Source organism: Polypterus senegalus, chromosome 6 (genome assembly GCF_016835505.1).
Source record: "Polypterus senegalus isolate Bchr_013 chromosome 6, ASM1683550v1, whole genome shotgun sequence".
Taxonomy (NCBI): domain Eukaryota; kingdom Metazoa; phylum Chordata; class Cladistia; order Polypteriformes; family Polypteridae; genus Polypterus; species Polypterus senegalus.
The window spans coordinates 116,029,002-116,044,575 of record NC_053159.1 but is presented as its reverse complement, the minus strand read 5'-3'; the positions used below and the strand labels follow the sequence as shown (position 1 = coordinate 116,044,575).

At 38.8% G+C, this 15,574-nt stretch overlaps 1 protein-coding gene across 1 annotated transcript in view; it reads left to right on the top strand.

The window, feature by feature from the left end:
- Positions 1 to 15,574, top strand: part of ppm1e (protein phosphatase, Mg2+/Mn2+ dependent, 1E) — a 111,370-nt gene that overhangs the window by 88,767 nt on the left and 7,029 nt on the right. Inside the window, exons 3-6 of the mRNA XM_039756862.1 lie at positions 130 to 329; positions 4,083 to 4,271; positions 4,710 to 4,853; positions 5,611 to 5,704. Of these exons, the coding sequence (XP_039612796.1) occupies positions 130 to 329; positions 4,083 to 4,271; positions 4,710 to 4,853; positions 5,611 to 5,704 (627 nt within the window). The remainder of the gene's footprint in view (positions 1 to 129; positions 330 to 4,082; positions 4,272 to 4,709; positions 4,854 to 5,610; positions 5,705 to 15,574) is intronic.

Genomic DNA, 15,574 nt, shown 5'->3' with positions numbered 1-15,574 from the left:
AGTCTGATGTGGTATGCTTTCAGAAATGGTGGTATAACTGAGATCAATTCATGTCTTTCTGACCATTGTGACTTGGGACTGAAGATTTAATAATGAAATTATATAATGAAGTTCTATTTATGTCTTCAGAGCTGGACTCCACAAAGTTGGCCAGAATGGTTTTCAGTAAGTTACATGAGATATCCTGTTCTTGGATGAAGGATTTCCCACGACAGAAGAGAGTTCAAGCCTACTATGAAACCTCTATTCATGCTATCAAAAATATGCGTAGGAAAATGGAAGACAAACATATTGTCATTCCAGACTTTAACACCCTCTTCAACCTCCAGGTATGAGAGACCTGCACATTTTAAAATTTAAATCAGCACTGCTCTTTTCTGTTCCATATGCTTTTCAGTTGTCAATATGATCACATTGAACAAAATGGAAATGGTACAGGCAAATCCTAATGTAAAATTTTACTAAGGTGACCTCTCTCATTTTGCTCTGCGGAAAACATGCAACAGATAATTTGCCATCCCAGCAGTATTATTGCATGATGTATGCCCTGGAGTTGCTTACTAGATACTGAAGTAATTTGGGATTATTGCATTTAAGTTCAATGCTAAGGCATGTTAGGAAAACACTTATATAAGAGTGCTACTACTGTATACTGAAGGATAATAATACTAGCATAAGTAATCATGTCATATTTAGTCAGCATCTTTCGTTTTATTAGCTAAAATCATTATTATGAAACTCCCAGAAAAATTGTTTATTTTTCGATTAGTATTTTCAAAATATCTGAAGCTGTTAGTTATTAGAAAATGAACTCTGCAACTGAAACCTTGATAGAAAGCTGCGTGAGTACAAGCCACATTACACATCTGACATTTGGCTTAAAATGCTTGTCTAAGCCAAAGTCAGCTCTATTTATTTGTTTAGTTGAAGATGTAGTGTTGACATGTCCCCAGAAACAATAGTGTAGATGACAACACTGCTCACTTCACATGCCAATGTAGAAACACAAAAGATCTACTGAAGATAACTTTTCTTTTATACCAAGGCTTCAGGTTTCTACTCCTGGGCATCTCTTAATCAGCTTTATGGCAGCCATTTCCTGGACCTGTGGCTGTGTGTGTATAGGAGAATTGTGATAATTTAAATTAAAATTGGCCACTTAAGTATCCATTTGGTTTACATTAATTTGGCAGGTTTGTTATGTTAAAGCAAAAAATGTACAAAATAATGTACATGTTAAACTGAAAGTGAAGTAGTGTAAATAAGTATCAAACATCATATTATTTGAAGAAGTACTCTGCTCAGCGCTGGGTTTATTGCTACAGGATAGGACCAGGGAGGTTCTGGGTGAGAACAAGATATTAAGAGGGTGTGGTAAAGGAGAAGCTGTATTTAGACTGCAGATTCCATCAAATTACGGTCTCCAGTTCAAATGGCTACAGTTCCCCATGTGCTAATATCTTCCTGCTAGACATCTCCATTGTTGCTACTTTATGTCAGACAAGTTTTAAGTGAACTTTGCAAAACCATTCTGAAATAATACCTGGGTAATGGTAATAAAAACAGCTTGTATAATGTATAATACAATTTGTCTTTATAAAGTCTTCCAGCTTTATTACTAAAATGTGGTGAGCAGCAGTAAATGATAAGCAGCAGGTTAGTTTTGTGAACAAGAAGGACTGAAACATTTCTCAGAGTTTGCAGTTTTCAGAGTTTAAAAAAAAAAAGTTGCCACTCTAGTTAATCCAAGTGAGAAAATGCTAAACACATCACCACACTTTGGGTACTGCTTTATTTTAAGCTACTATCATTTTTGTATCACTAACCAATCTGTAGCAGGAGATCAAGGCTTCTAAAATGTGTTGTCCTGAATCAGCCAAAGAATTGTATCTCCTGTCTTAGTTAGGAAATGCACGTGCAAAATTAAGTTGCATTCCTTTCATTTTATTTAGAAAATGACTTTCGATTGCTTAAGAACAGAGGAATGCAAAAGTATGGGCACCCATGCTTAAAATGTCTGTTACTGTGAATAGTTAAGTGAGCAGAAGATGAACCAAAAGGCATAACATTAAAGATGACACATTTCTTTACAGCATTTTATACAAGATTAGTGTATTGTTTTTGTTTTGTACAGCTGTACAGTGAATAAAGGAAAAACTCACCATGCAAAGGTTTTTGAGGTCTCAGACCTTAATTAGCACGTTAGTTCACAGTCCTCAATAGGGAACCCCAGGTAATGCAAATTGCACAGCTGTATAAATTATCTGACTCCTCAATCCTTGTCCCAAAAAATCAGCAGCCATGGGCTCCTCTAAGCACCTGCCTAGCACTCTGAAAAATAAAATATTTGATACTCACAAAGCAGGAGAAGGCTACAAGAAGATAGCAAAGGGTGTTTAGGTAGCTGTTAACTGAGTTTGTAATGTTATTAAGAAATGGCAGTTAACTTGAATGGTAGAGGTCAAGTTGAAGCCTGGAAGACCAAGAAAACCTTCTGAAAGAACTGCTCATTAGATTGCTAGAAAGGCAAATAAATAACCCCATTTGACTGTAAAAGATCTTCAGGAAGATTTAGCCGACTTTGGAGTGGCGGAGCACTGCTCTACTAGGCAGCAACATCTGAACAAATATGACCTTTGTGGCAGAGTCAGCAGAAGAAAACATTTCCTGCATCCTAGCCACCAGATACAAGGGTTGAAGTTTGCAAATGAACATCTAAACAAGCCTAACAGTCTTGTGAACTGATGAAGTCAAAATAGAACTTTTTGGCCACAGTGTGTAAAGGGATGTTTGGAGATCCCAGAAAATTCCAGGAAAAGAACACCTCTCCAACTATTAAGCATTGGGGGTGGATCAATCATGCTTGTGTTGCAGTCATTGGCAGAGGGAAGAATGGATTCAAATAAATACCAGCAAATTCTGGAAGCAAACATCACACCATCTACAGTATAAAAAAGTTGAAGTTAAAAATATGATGGGTCCTACAACAACATAATGATCTGAAATATACCTCAAAAATTATAATAGAGTACCTCAAGATGCACAAGCTTACATTTTTGCCATGGCCCTCACAGTCCCCTGACTTAAACATTGTTGAAAATGTGTGGCTAGAGCTCAAAAGAGCAGTCCATGCAAGATGGCCCAAGAATCTTGCAGAATTAGAAGCCTATTGCAAAGATAAATGGGCAAAAATACCCAAAGTAATAAATGAAAGACTCTTAGCTGGCTACAAAAACCGTTTACAAGCTGTGATACTTGCCAAAGGGGGCCTTACTAAGTACTGAGCATGTCAGGTGCCCAAACGTTTGGTTCAGATCCTTTTCATTTTATTTGGTATTTTCTTTCCTGTGAATGATGGAAATAAAATGTAATCTTGCTTAAAACAGCTCTATTCAATGAGGACGCACACAAAAAGGCAAGCTTCAAAAGGGTGACCACAATTGGGCGCGGCAAATAAAGGTGTTTTCGTCGATAATTTAGTTCAAAAGGCTCTGGAATATGTGAAGAGCAACAAAGGTGCAGATCTACTCGTAGTCGAAGGCTACACATTCAGAAAGGAGAAAACTTTCAACGGGAAACACATCTGGAAATGCACTGAATATAGGATTGGAAAATGTTCGTCTTACTGTCATACCAAAAATGGATTATTCGTCAAGAGATGAATTGGATGTTTAAATATTCTTGCTTTCTCCTTTTTATACGTTCAGTCATTGCCTTTATCTAATAAATTTTCTGTAATAATTTTGTTGAGGTCGCCCTTTTGAAGCTCGCCTTTATTTACGCGCCCTTATTGAAGGATACCGCTTGAAATATTAAAGAAATGTGTCATGTTTATATTTATGCCTTTTGGTGATCAGTTCATATTCTGCTCACTTAACAGACATTTTAAGTAAGGGTGTTAAAATGTATGCGTGCCACAGCATGCGCGGAGTATCTCACACTTATAGGAAAAATCATTAAAACTGCATTAGCTCGATATTTGGCACACACAGAAGGAACTGCATCAGATGTTCAATCAGGTAATGGCTTCATCTGTCAATAAATGACCAACCTCTCCACTATTAATCTCTCTTTATGGTCAGGATCAAGAAGAGCAGGCCTACTTTGCTGTATTTGATGGCCATGGTGGAGTGGATGCAGCTATCTATGCTTCTAATCATCTTCATGTTAACCTGGTTCGACAAGAAATGTTCCTTCAAGACCCTGGTGAGGCTTTGTGCCGGGCCTTTAAGCTGACAGATGAAAGGTTTGTCCAGAAAGCAGTCAGAGAGGTAAATAATTTCTTTCTTTCTTTCTTTCTTTCTTTCTTTCTTTCTTTCAATGAAGAATAGTAAATAAAACAACACGCAAAATTCTGTTTGCAAAATTTTGTTTGCAACTGGTTTCCTGACCCAGTTCATTTAAGCATTCAAAAAATCAGAAAACATTAAACAGTTGATTTTATAGTATACAGTGAGTTTTTTAAGTATAGTTATTACTTTAAAATCCCCAAATCCTGTTTCCAAATCCACTGCATTGAGTTTGCAGATTCGATCTGTAGTTGGGCGAGTTTTTATTAGAAAGACTTGTTTGCTCTGTCTTATACCTAATAGATAATCAATCCACTTTCTCATGGATTTATGCTTTTAGCTACAGTGTTTTTGTTAACCATTGGAGCAAATGGTGATATAAATCTGCTTTTTATTAATCTGTGCTTTGCTCTTCCACAGAATCTGAGATGTGGGTCTACAGGGGTTGTTACCTTCATACGAGGGAATATCCTACATGTAGCATGGCTTGGAGATTCCCAGGTCATGCTTGTGAGACGTGGTCAGCCTGTCGAGTTAATGAAACCCCACAAACCTGACAGGGAGGTGAGTGGTACACCCATACTTAATACAATAATTGTGTGATGCATTACTGTAGGAGTGCAACCAAACCATATATTTTGATGGAACTCCAAATGAAGAATAGGCATTCTGGAGGGGATAACAGAAGTTTTTAATACCCGGCCAGCAAGCCATAATGGAAGGACCAAGAGAATAGAAGTACCAGGAGCAGGTCAATCGCCCACACAGCAGATGGCAGTGTTCGCCAGGGCTAAACTCAATTAGGACACCTTTAGGGTTGCAAAGGAAATGGTGTCTGGAAATGCAACCCTTTCGGGGTCTTTAGCGACTGTCAGAAGGCACTGGCAGGGCAGGACTACCCTGGTTTCAGGACTGCCCTGGTTTCTGCATGACCCAGAAGTGCTTTGAACAACTTGGATAGGAGACCAGAAGCTGTTCCCAGGTCCATTGTAAAAGAAAGCCCACTGGCTCATTTTGATTGAGGCAGAGTTAGGAGGTAGCAGGTGGCACTCATTGGATGAGAGAAGGAGAGAGAAAAGTGAGAGAGAGAACACTTAAAAAAGTCTGTGTATTGGCTATCATCATTGTTGTATTTCAATTGGGGGGACTAAAAATCATTTTTTTGGGCCTGGATTTGTGTTGGGTCTTGTGTGTTTGGGGTTTCAGGGGTCAGTGGTGCCCCCAACTGATCACAAGGCTTATGTACAACTTCATATTGCACAATCTTGAAAAGTAAAAGTGATTCATTAAATCCTTTCTGCTTTTTTGTGTGTTTGTGCAGGATGAGAAGCAACGAATTGAAGCCCTTGGAGGTTGTGTGATCTGGTTTGGTGCCTGGCGAGTTAATGGCAGCTTGTCTGTTTCTAGAGCAATCGGTAAGTTGTGATGATAATGAAAAGTGTTCTTCAATAGTGCTAAGTGGTGGAAAAACGTTACCCATGTAAGTTGTTAGATAATGATCACTGCTCCTCTGTATGTCCTAAGGTAAGGTGGCCGACTTCAAGAAGGATGTTAAACATTAAGAGAAGAATGTTTCACATGAGTGGAGGTCATCTGTGGAGTCATTCAGCCTGTTACTATTTCTTATTTATATTCATGACGTAGATAATAACATAGTTAGTAAACTTCTGAAATTTCCAAACTAGAAAACATGCAAACTAGAAGCATTGCATATATTAAGAATGCTGTTTACGAAATTCCAGATGACCTGGAAAATCTCCAAAACTAGACAAATATTTAGAAAATGTCACGTGCAATGTTCTGCACACAGGCAAAAGGAATGTATTTATATATACAAGATGAGCGATGCAACAGGAAGCAACCCCCTTAAAGAATTTAGGGGCATGCATTGACAAAACATTCTTATTATCTATTAATTATACAAAAGTAATTAAAAGAAAATTAAATGTTAGGTTGCATTTATGAAGCATCTGTGTTTGTGAGACCATAACAGGAGTACACAACTTTTAAATCCAGCTATTCAGAGTTCTCAAAGTCATTGCTAAAGTAGATCTAATAGAATTCATTCAATTAAATAGAGGATCAAATGCACAGGGTAAAGTATTTAGAACTGAATATAGAAAATACTTCTCCGTACAGAGTCATTTCAAGTCGGGAACAGACTACTATTAAATTACTTTCATACTGAGCAGCAGGGTTTGCAAAATCAGTTAAATAAATTAAACTCTACTTTATTATATAATGTCAAGGATCTGGTGGAGTTAGCTAAGTGGCTTGCACTGTTAAACAGGAGGAAGAAATCGTCACTTGGGAACAAAATAAAACAGGTATAAGCTTTGTGAAGCGTACCAAATGTTTAGAGGAAGGTAGTTGTTTTTATTGTGGATAAATGGGACATTTTTGTTCTACTTGTCCTAGGTTAAGAACAGAAAATAAACATCAGATTGAATTTCAAACTGACATGGCTAACAGTCAAACACAGCTCAGAAACCCTCTTTTGTTGCTAGTCAGTCTGGCTTCCAGAAATATGAAAGCTTTTGTTGACTCAGGAGCTGCTGAAAATTTTATGAGTATAAAATTGTTTGAAAAACTACACTTGTCTCCTGTATCATTAGAAGTTAAACCTCAAGTCTCCTGTTGAATGCCTTTATGGTTAAAAACCTGTACTGAATGTACCCCCTGAATGTGCCTTCTGTAACCTAACCCTTTCATAGCTTTACCGCCTATCTGAATCGTCTTCACCAGGTTGGGGAGCTGGTTTGTAAGAATTTAAGCGAAACTGGGATACAAACAAAGTGTTTTGCCAATTGTAAACTCAGTCAAATATAGGGCCCCTTAGTGTGAGGTACACCAGAAGGTGTGACTCACGATGAGAGTTATCTGTTTCAAGCTTTCTTTCTGTAAACTGGGGCCTAGACTTGCTGGCTCTTACACTATAGTGAAACAAGTGGGCAATGTTTCCTATTACTTGGTGTTACCTAAACATTTTAAAATCCACCCAACATTTGATGTCTCTTAGTTGAAGTCTGTGTTTTATTGTTATTTTTTTTTTAATGTATGTCATCCTTTTTTCAAGTTTTGGTAGATGGCAATGAGGGGTTTGAGATCTGCTGGTCTTTGTGTTCATGAAGGCATGGTAACTCCCTGCTCTACTTAATTATCTGGAAAGGCTATGGGCCAGAGAATCTAACATTGGTCTGGAGTTACCATGTCCATGCCCCTAGGTTGCTGCATCAGTTTGTTTTTTTAAGTGTCCAGAGGAAGCAGGAAGACGTGTTCAGAACCCATGCACAATAACAGGGCTCTGTTATGATTGTGAATGTCAGTACATATCAGGTCAGGTCAGGTTGGGGAGCATGCACTGGTTCAGTGTGTTGCCGCACTCACCAGATGACGAAACAGCTTGGATTCCGGTTGGCAACCCCTCAGTAAGACACGCGGTCCATTCCCACCCATTGGAAATGACCATCTACGGTATCTGCCACAGCCTGGTGTTACATGGGCATCCCTTTGGCCTGGTCCGGCTGCTTGGGTCCTCAACAATGAGGATCCAGTGAGCTGGATCACCCTCAGGGAATCATGCCACTCTAGTGTGCCATCTTCAGAATGTGACAAATGGTTGCTAGGGGGCAGTAACAGGAAGTAAAACTAGTCTGCCATCATTAGGGTAACAGTAGAAAAGCAGGCGAGATGTGGCAGGTCCTCATCCAAGTTTCAGGATATAATTAAAAATACTCAAGAAAGTTTGTTTATTAACAATTTCCCAAGCAACGATTGTATATGTGTTTGATTTCTGACAGTGATTTTAGGTTTGGGTTCTGGTGATTGTGTTTTTCTGGTTTAATCCTAGCTCTTTTAATATTTTGTTTATTTTCATCTCCTGGTCCTTCCTATTTTTCTGTCTCTTCTGTTACTGTCTTTGCAGAGCAGTGCAATTAGTGAGCCATGCAATTGAAAAGGAAAACCTGAAAACTTTTAAGGTTGAATTTATGTGCAGTATTGAGGATAAGTTAACCAAACAATTAGGTAGTTTGAATGGTCTGATTTCTTTTGTCAATATGTTTTGCTCTATGTTCTGCTGCAAACTCCCAATATTGGTGGTATAAGACTTGTTTGCAGCACGGTCCAACATGATGTGAGATGGTTCCCATCTGCCTGTCCCTTGCCCCATAGAAGATGATAAAGCTCATCGTAATGCACTGAGGGTATCTGAGTTTAGTAGGGTGACCAGTGACAGCATCTTGCTATCCAAAGAGTGAAATGTTTGAAGTATTGTTGTTTTTTCCAGGTGGCAGAGATTAAAACACACAAAACAATAACTGCATCCTCAGGATCATCAGGGGCTGATTAGGTTGATTGATTGGGCAAACTTTTCTAAAATGGAGAACTAGAAATAGTGGGCAAGAGTACCTGAATATCTAAACAAAATCTACATTTTTTTGGTTGAGAATCTTTTCTTTATTTTTCCAGTATGGATAGTATTTACTGCCATCCTTTGGTTTGAACTAAGATGGCATCTGACACATCATCCATTGACGCATGGGCAGTGACTCACTGCATTGAGGTGTCATTGGATACCAAATTCAATGTTAAATGCAGAGAGATGTCATCAATGTAATGATAAAAAAAAACACAATTAATAAATCAAATTAATTTTCAGAAAATAAAATGTGGAAAACAATTATTCAGAAGGTACTATAATGCATTTAACCTACAGAAGATCCTGCAAGGTAGTAAGGGTAAAGAAGTCAGCAGGAGATAGTGTGGGTATTGCTGTTTGAAAAGTAAAACAGCAAATGATGGGAAGATTAGGTGAAGACATACAGGCATTGAACGTAAGGAGAGTAGATGTGTGCTTTGTGTAGGGAACAAGATACACACAAAAGAGTTCAAAGTCTGGAATTGAGTTACAGCAAGGCACAGTTTTCCTAGTGGTTAGTAGTGCTGGGTTTGGGGTTGAAAATATGGAGAATACATTTCTGACATTATAATGAGTTGATTTTGGAGTTTGTTGACACGATTAAAAGGGTGTAACAAAGGAGCTATATAGGCGCCTGACCCGACACAATTGGACACGGAGGCACGTATAAAAACACAGAGATTTTATTTTTTCTCTTCAGCTGTGGGACACGTCTTCCCCGTGCCACATAGCCCAAACACAGTCCCAAAGCACAAACACAATACCACAACACACTTTTTCTTCTTCTACCACCACTACTTCCCAAGCTTCGTCTCCTTCCTCCCAACTCTGGCTCCTCGAGTGGTGGTGGCTGGGCCCTTTTATAGCCCACCTGGAAGTGTTCCAGGTGATTGACCACCTGGTCCTAATTGCACTTCCGGGTGGGGCTGAAGACTCGTCCAGCCGGGCTGTTGGAAGCAGACAGCCCCCCCTAGCGGCCACCCTGGGCCCCAACCAAGCTGTGGAGGACTCCATCTCCCATGGAGCCCTGCAGGTGGTTGGGGAATCACTGTCGGCCAGGGAGGCTGCCACCAAGCGTCCCGGGGGAGATATTGGACTGCCCATGGTGGCTCCCCCGGAACATAAGCATCAGGGGCCTCCCTGCCGGGCATGGGACCCGGTTGTCCTTCACAAGAGTTATGTATAAAACCATTGTAGTTAGAAAAGAATGCAATTAGCAACATTTCAATATGGGTTGTTTCTTTTTAGTGAGAAGAAGCCACTGACACATTCTGATGGCCATGGTAATAGGAAGTGTTTGGTTCAGAGGTGTAAGGAAATAAAGAGGAAGTGTGTGCTTAGCCTGATGGTCCAGAAGCTGAAAGAGAAAAGTGGGTGTGAATTAAACTTTTGAGACATTTTGTAACAAGGGTGTTCTGATGTTTTAGAAGCATTAAAAAGTAACTAGTTAGCTAGAAAACTGCTATTTGAAAGTCTGTGCATTTCATTAGGAGTAACTGTGTTTAAGGCTTTAATAGTTAACTAATACATAAATTAATGCACAAACCTACATTTAAGCAAATACCCTTTTCCTAGTAAAGGTTTGAGTGAGATTATCAGTCTTTTCTAGAAACAATCTTGCATGTTTAAGCTGGGCAACCATTAAGCCATAATCAAAGGCAAAAATCAGAATCCATAAATCACAATTGTTGGAACAAACAAAAAGTCAAAATATCAGAAAATCAAAACAACAAACTTCCTCAAAATTACTGTTACAAGAAAGTTTACTATGCCCTTCACAGAAATGCTATGAAAAAAGTAAAAAAAAAAATCAGGAAAATACCAGTATGCTAGAGTAAATGTTTACTATTTGTATTGAAATAGTTGAACAATCGACTTTCACCACAGATGAAAAAGCAGCGGCTGCAAAATCAGAACACAAAGTGCTCGCTGACAAACTGGCTGCACTGGAAGATAGATATAGAAGGAACAACATCAGAATTGAAGATCTTCCTGGAAAATGGTCAGGTCTAAAACCATTGAAACCCATAGCTCTACTATTCTCTAAAATAACTGGAGAGGACTTTAAGTCAGACATCGAGATCTTAGCAGCCTACCGTATACATGGATTGAATGCCTGCCAACAGAAAAGCCTATTTTCAAGAAACTACAGGCCAAAGAAAACTTGATGTTTCTTCTTATATTCTTTATATTTGAAAGTAATCATATTTGTATTTTGTTAGATTTCTGCCCTGCAACAGCTGCTAAAAATGCTGCATTCTTTGGCATTAAACAGTGCCTATATAGAGCTGAACTCAGATACAGCCCGTTGTACTCTGTCAAACTGAAAGTGGTTATTGTAGATCAGCTTTACATTTTTAGTTCTCTGGACAAAGCAGATAAAGAGCTAAGAAGACTGATCCAGATATTCTTTTGAAACACACAATCATTAGTCACACCATGTTCTGGCAAGGACTAGAAGCTTGCAATATGGACCGTTTGTAATGAGACATTTGCCATAACTATATACTGTATTATATTTTATTTCCTTTTCAGCCATCCCGTTCCTTTAATTATTATATTGATATCTCTTTCATTAATTATATATGCATTTTGGCCACTTATGGCTGCATGTTGGCTAATTGGTAACGAAAAAGTAAACAGCTATTGACAGTTTTTTTTTTTAAGCGTTAATCATCATATTGATATATTTTTTATATGTACGGGTGGCACGTAGCGCACTGGGTAGCGCTGCTGCCTCGCAGTTATGGAGACCCGGGTTCGCTTCCCGGGTCCTCCCTGCGTGGAGTTTGCATGTTCTCCCCGTGTCTGCGTGCGTTTCCTCTGAGCGCTCCGGTTTCCTCCCACAGTCCAAAGACATGCAGGTTAGGTGCATTGGTGATTCTAAATTGTCCCTAACATGTGCTTGGTGTATGTGTGTGTGTGCCCTGTGGTGGGCTGGCACCCTGCCTGGGGTTTGTTTCCTGCTTTGCACCCTCTGTTTGCTGGAATTGGCTCCAGCAGACCCCCGTGACCCAGTAGTTAGGATATAGCGGGTTGGATAATGGATGGATGGATGTGTGATTAACATCATACCCTTGGTCCTTGATTTATTGTATTTGGACTGTATCTTCACAAGATATCTAAGTTTTAGCCTCCTCTACCCAATTGCTGGGGGGTTCGTTTCACTCTAGACATGCTCTGTCTCTTGGCATATCAAAGGACTGGAACTTTGCAAAGTGTGGTTTGTCTCACTTGCAGAGGCAAAATGGTTTGGGGGGGATTAAAAGAGAGCAATGCTATTTCATTTTTATCCCTTCTACCCCAATACCTATAAGTGCCAACATTAGAATAGGCTCTTTACATATATCACCTGGCAATAGTATGAAATCTATGTCAAAGCTTTCATATGTAACAATGTACTGCCTTAACTTAAGACTACAAAATGTCAACAAAAGCAATGTTTCAGTGACCAAATAGTGAACTCAGTGAGCTGGAATGTCAAGGGTCTCAATCATGAATTAAACCGAAAGGAAGTACTCTTTCACTTAACAGGCCTAAATGCCAAGATAGTATGTTTACAGGAGACTCACTTATGAAGCAATGACCAGTTTCAGTTGCAAAGAGATTGATCTGGCCACATTTTTCACTCTAGCTATATAAAGAAAACTAGGGGTGTGGGAATATTAATACAGTGTCAAATGTAATATCTGATTCTAAAGGGTGATATGTCATGGTGATGGGTAATTTATCTAACACTAAAATGATTTTGATTAATGTCTATGCACCTAACATAGATGATAGAGGGTTCTTCCAAAATGTTTTTGGATCTATCCCTAATGTGAGCACTCACAAAATTATAATGGCCGGAGACTATAATTGTGTTTTAAATCCAGACTTAAAAGAAGAAGCCCACATTGAGGTACCACTGTAGTATGTCACTTCTACTTTTGTAGGAACAATGACATCTGTATAGTGGAGAAATGAAAACAGAGTAAGCAAACACCAAGTTAGGTGGAAAACCACAGCATGACAGATGAACAATGTCTGGTTAAAACAGCGAGTCAAAACTGTGGCAGGACTGAAGGATCATTGAGTCACAAGGGAGTGGTGTGTTGGAATTCAGAACTAGCAATTGCTGTTTAAGTGAACAGGTGGTGACGTGAGGAATAGGAAGAATTAAAGTGTAAAGTAATAATGCAGTCTAAAAAAAGCAAAAAGAAATTCTAGAGAAGCAATGTCAAAGGAAAAAGACGCCAAGATGAAGGTGTTTTTAAGTGAGCTACAGAATTTAGAATGACAAAGCATTTAACAACAAAATGACTGAATGGAGTGGGTATGAGTAGATTGAACAAATGCCAAAGGGAACTTGATTAATGTGATTAATAGTAAAAGTAGTCAGAACTCATGGAAGAGATGCCAAATGAGGGGAACAAATGAGTTGATACTGATAATAAGAAGGCTTCAGGCATCAGCTTTCAAGAAAGTACTGCAAAAGTTCTGAGAGAGGTGAGAAGGCTTTAAGTAACAAGCAGTTATGGAGTGGTTCAGATTTTTATTTTCTCAGTTATATCAATATATCAATTCCTTATTGAGTCAGCTTAATCCACTTCAAGCTTATGAAGATGGCAACCTATTCTGGCATCTCTGAGTACGAAATAAGAATCAATCTTGAATGCTGGCACACTAATACACAGCCAATCTAGACTCACACATTAAATTAGTGTTAATTACTTTTTGATGTTGAAAGAAAACATGAAGTGGTAAAAATGCAAAACCTCCACATACATAGAGCTAAGATCAGGATTAAAATCAAAGGAATTCAGAGTTGCGAGGCAGCAACATTAACCACTGTGCTGCCCTCTTTTAAAACATGTACTGTATTTTCCAATTCGTATTTGTGTTTTTACATCAGTATCAGATAAAATAACTTATGAAATACATATGCACATTATCAGATCTATTACAAATTGCAGTTTAAGAAACAGTTTATATACATGTGTGCATCCTGACTCCCACTGACCAAGCAAGCTTTGGGAATATTTGAGAAAAACCAGCGTACCTGGAGAGAGGTCCCCATGGGCACAGGAAGAATTTGCAAAGTCCGCATAGTAAATGACTGGGCTTCGAATTCAAACCCTTGGCCTTGGATCCATGAGAGAGTAGCATTAACCACTCTACCACTGCCAGATTAATAACATTATATGTTAGAAGTGCACTCGCACAACGTCTGGTGTAGTAATGATACACAATATAGAACAGAAATGTTTGACAGTCTGAAGTATTACATTTGTAAAATTCAATAACGATTTTTAGTTTTCATGATGTTAACTACGTGGGGTAAAAGCATCTTCTGAATCCGATTTCCTTTGATACCACAGTGATGCCTACAAGACTGTAGAGGTTAGAATAAATGGTCTTGTAGTGGTTTGGAAGCCACTTTTGTGACCCTGACTACAAAACTGTATAACAGAGTTTGGTGTTGCCCTTTTCAGTTAAGTCTTGTGAGATTTTTGTAGATCTGACAATCCTGTTGATGGCTTTTCTGTCCTGTGTACTTTTGTTTCCGCTAATTATAGCGCACTGAAAAAAAATCATAATTATCCACTTACATATCCCATATTTACTGTGCTGCCTCAGCTTGAGGTACATGTTTGTTTTTTTCAACATGGTTTTGAAAGTGTTAAAGGTGGATAAAGGTCTCACAGGCATTTTTAGGCAAAGGAAGGAATCGGAAAGGTTTGGAAAAAGTGAGTCCGTAACATTACATGTAAAACGAAAGGTTTAATTAGGCAGTCAAGCTTTTGGCACCAAAATAGCTAAATGTCTACAAGTAAAATGAATTGGAGATCAGTGAGTAATTGGTACAATGCAGCTTTATCGCCTAACTTGAAAATGTGCAATGGATGTCACCTTTGTTGTGTACAGTATGGGTTTCAAATAAGAGGGGTTTGCAGGTATGTGAGTGGATCTGAACTAGCAGATGCCAAATGAAGTAAAACTAAAGATATATCAATACAGTGATTGGTTGGTGTGGTCAGAGGTGTAGCACAGAGTTCTGGGCCCTATACATAAGCAGTCTATGTGGGCCCCTTCCACTCAATCCATGTCTGTTACATGTCCTTTTTATTCCAGGCTTTGACTACCCCCCCCACCCCACCCAGTGGGCACTGGGTAATCATTACCCTTTTTCTTTCCTCATTGACGCCTATGGGTATGGTTGTGATAGATAGATAGATAGATAGATAGATATGGAAGGCACTATATAACAGGTGAATAATTAGTATTAATTAGTATTTTATTGATTCCTTCAAGGAAATTTACCTTAAATTTCAGCAACATAGAACATGAATTCATAGCACAAAACAACAAACACAGAATCCAGAACCTGTAAGCATGTTGTTCACAGTTGGAATGCCTTTTGCCAGTCAAGTGACATAGGTATCACATGTTGGATTATGCCATCTTGTCCCTCTATTTACTGTGAGATGGCAGCACACAGCTTCTGACCTCCAAGCATTCACATTCACAAAAAAACAAATCTTTTTATAGTGTTAGAGGCATTAAAAACGTGTCAACGTTAGAAACTATTTTTGATATGATATCTCAACTAAGATTTTGATTTAGTGTTTCTGGTTTTGTTGATTGGATCTTTCTGTCTCTTTTGGTACTCTGACCCTTGCATGTCTTTAGACTGCTGTATGTCTGTCCATCAATTTCTAGGTCATTCTCTCTTCCTCCTTTCTTCTGTCAAATCTAAGGTGCAGCTTAACCTTTGCTGTGGGGACACCAGGATTAAACTCCCTTTAGCTGATCCAGGTATCCCTGCATCATTACGCCTCCTGTTGCCCTTAAAGGGCCGGTCCCCGAAGAGATCTTTCTAGTG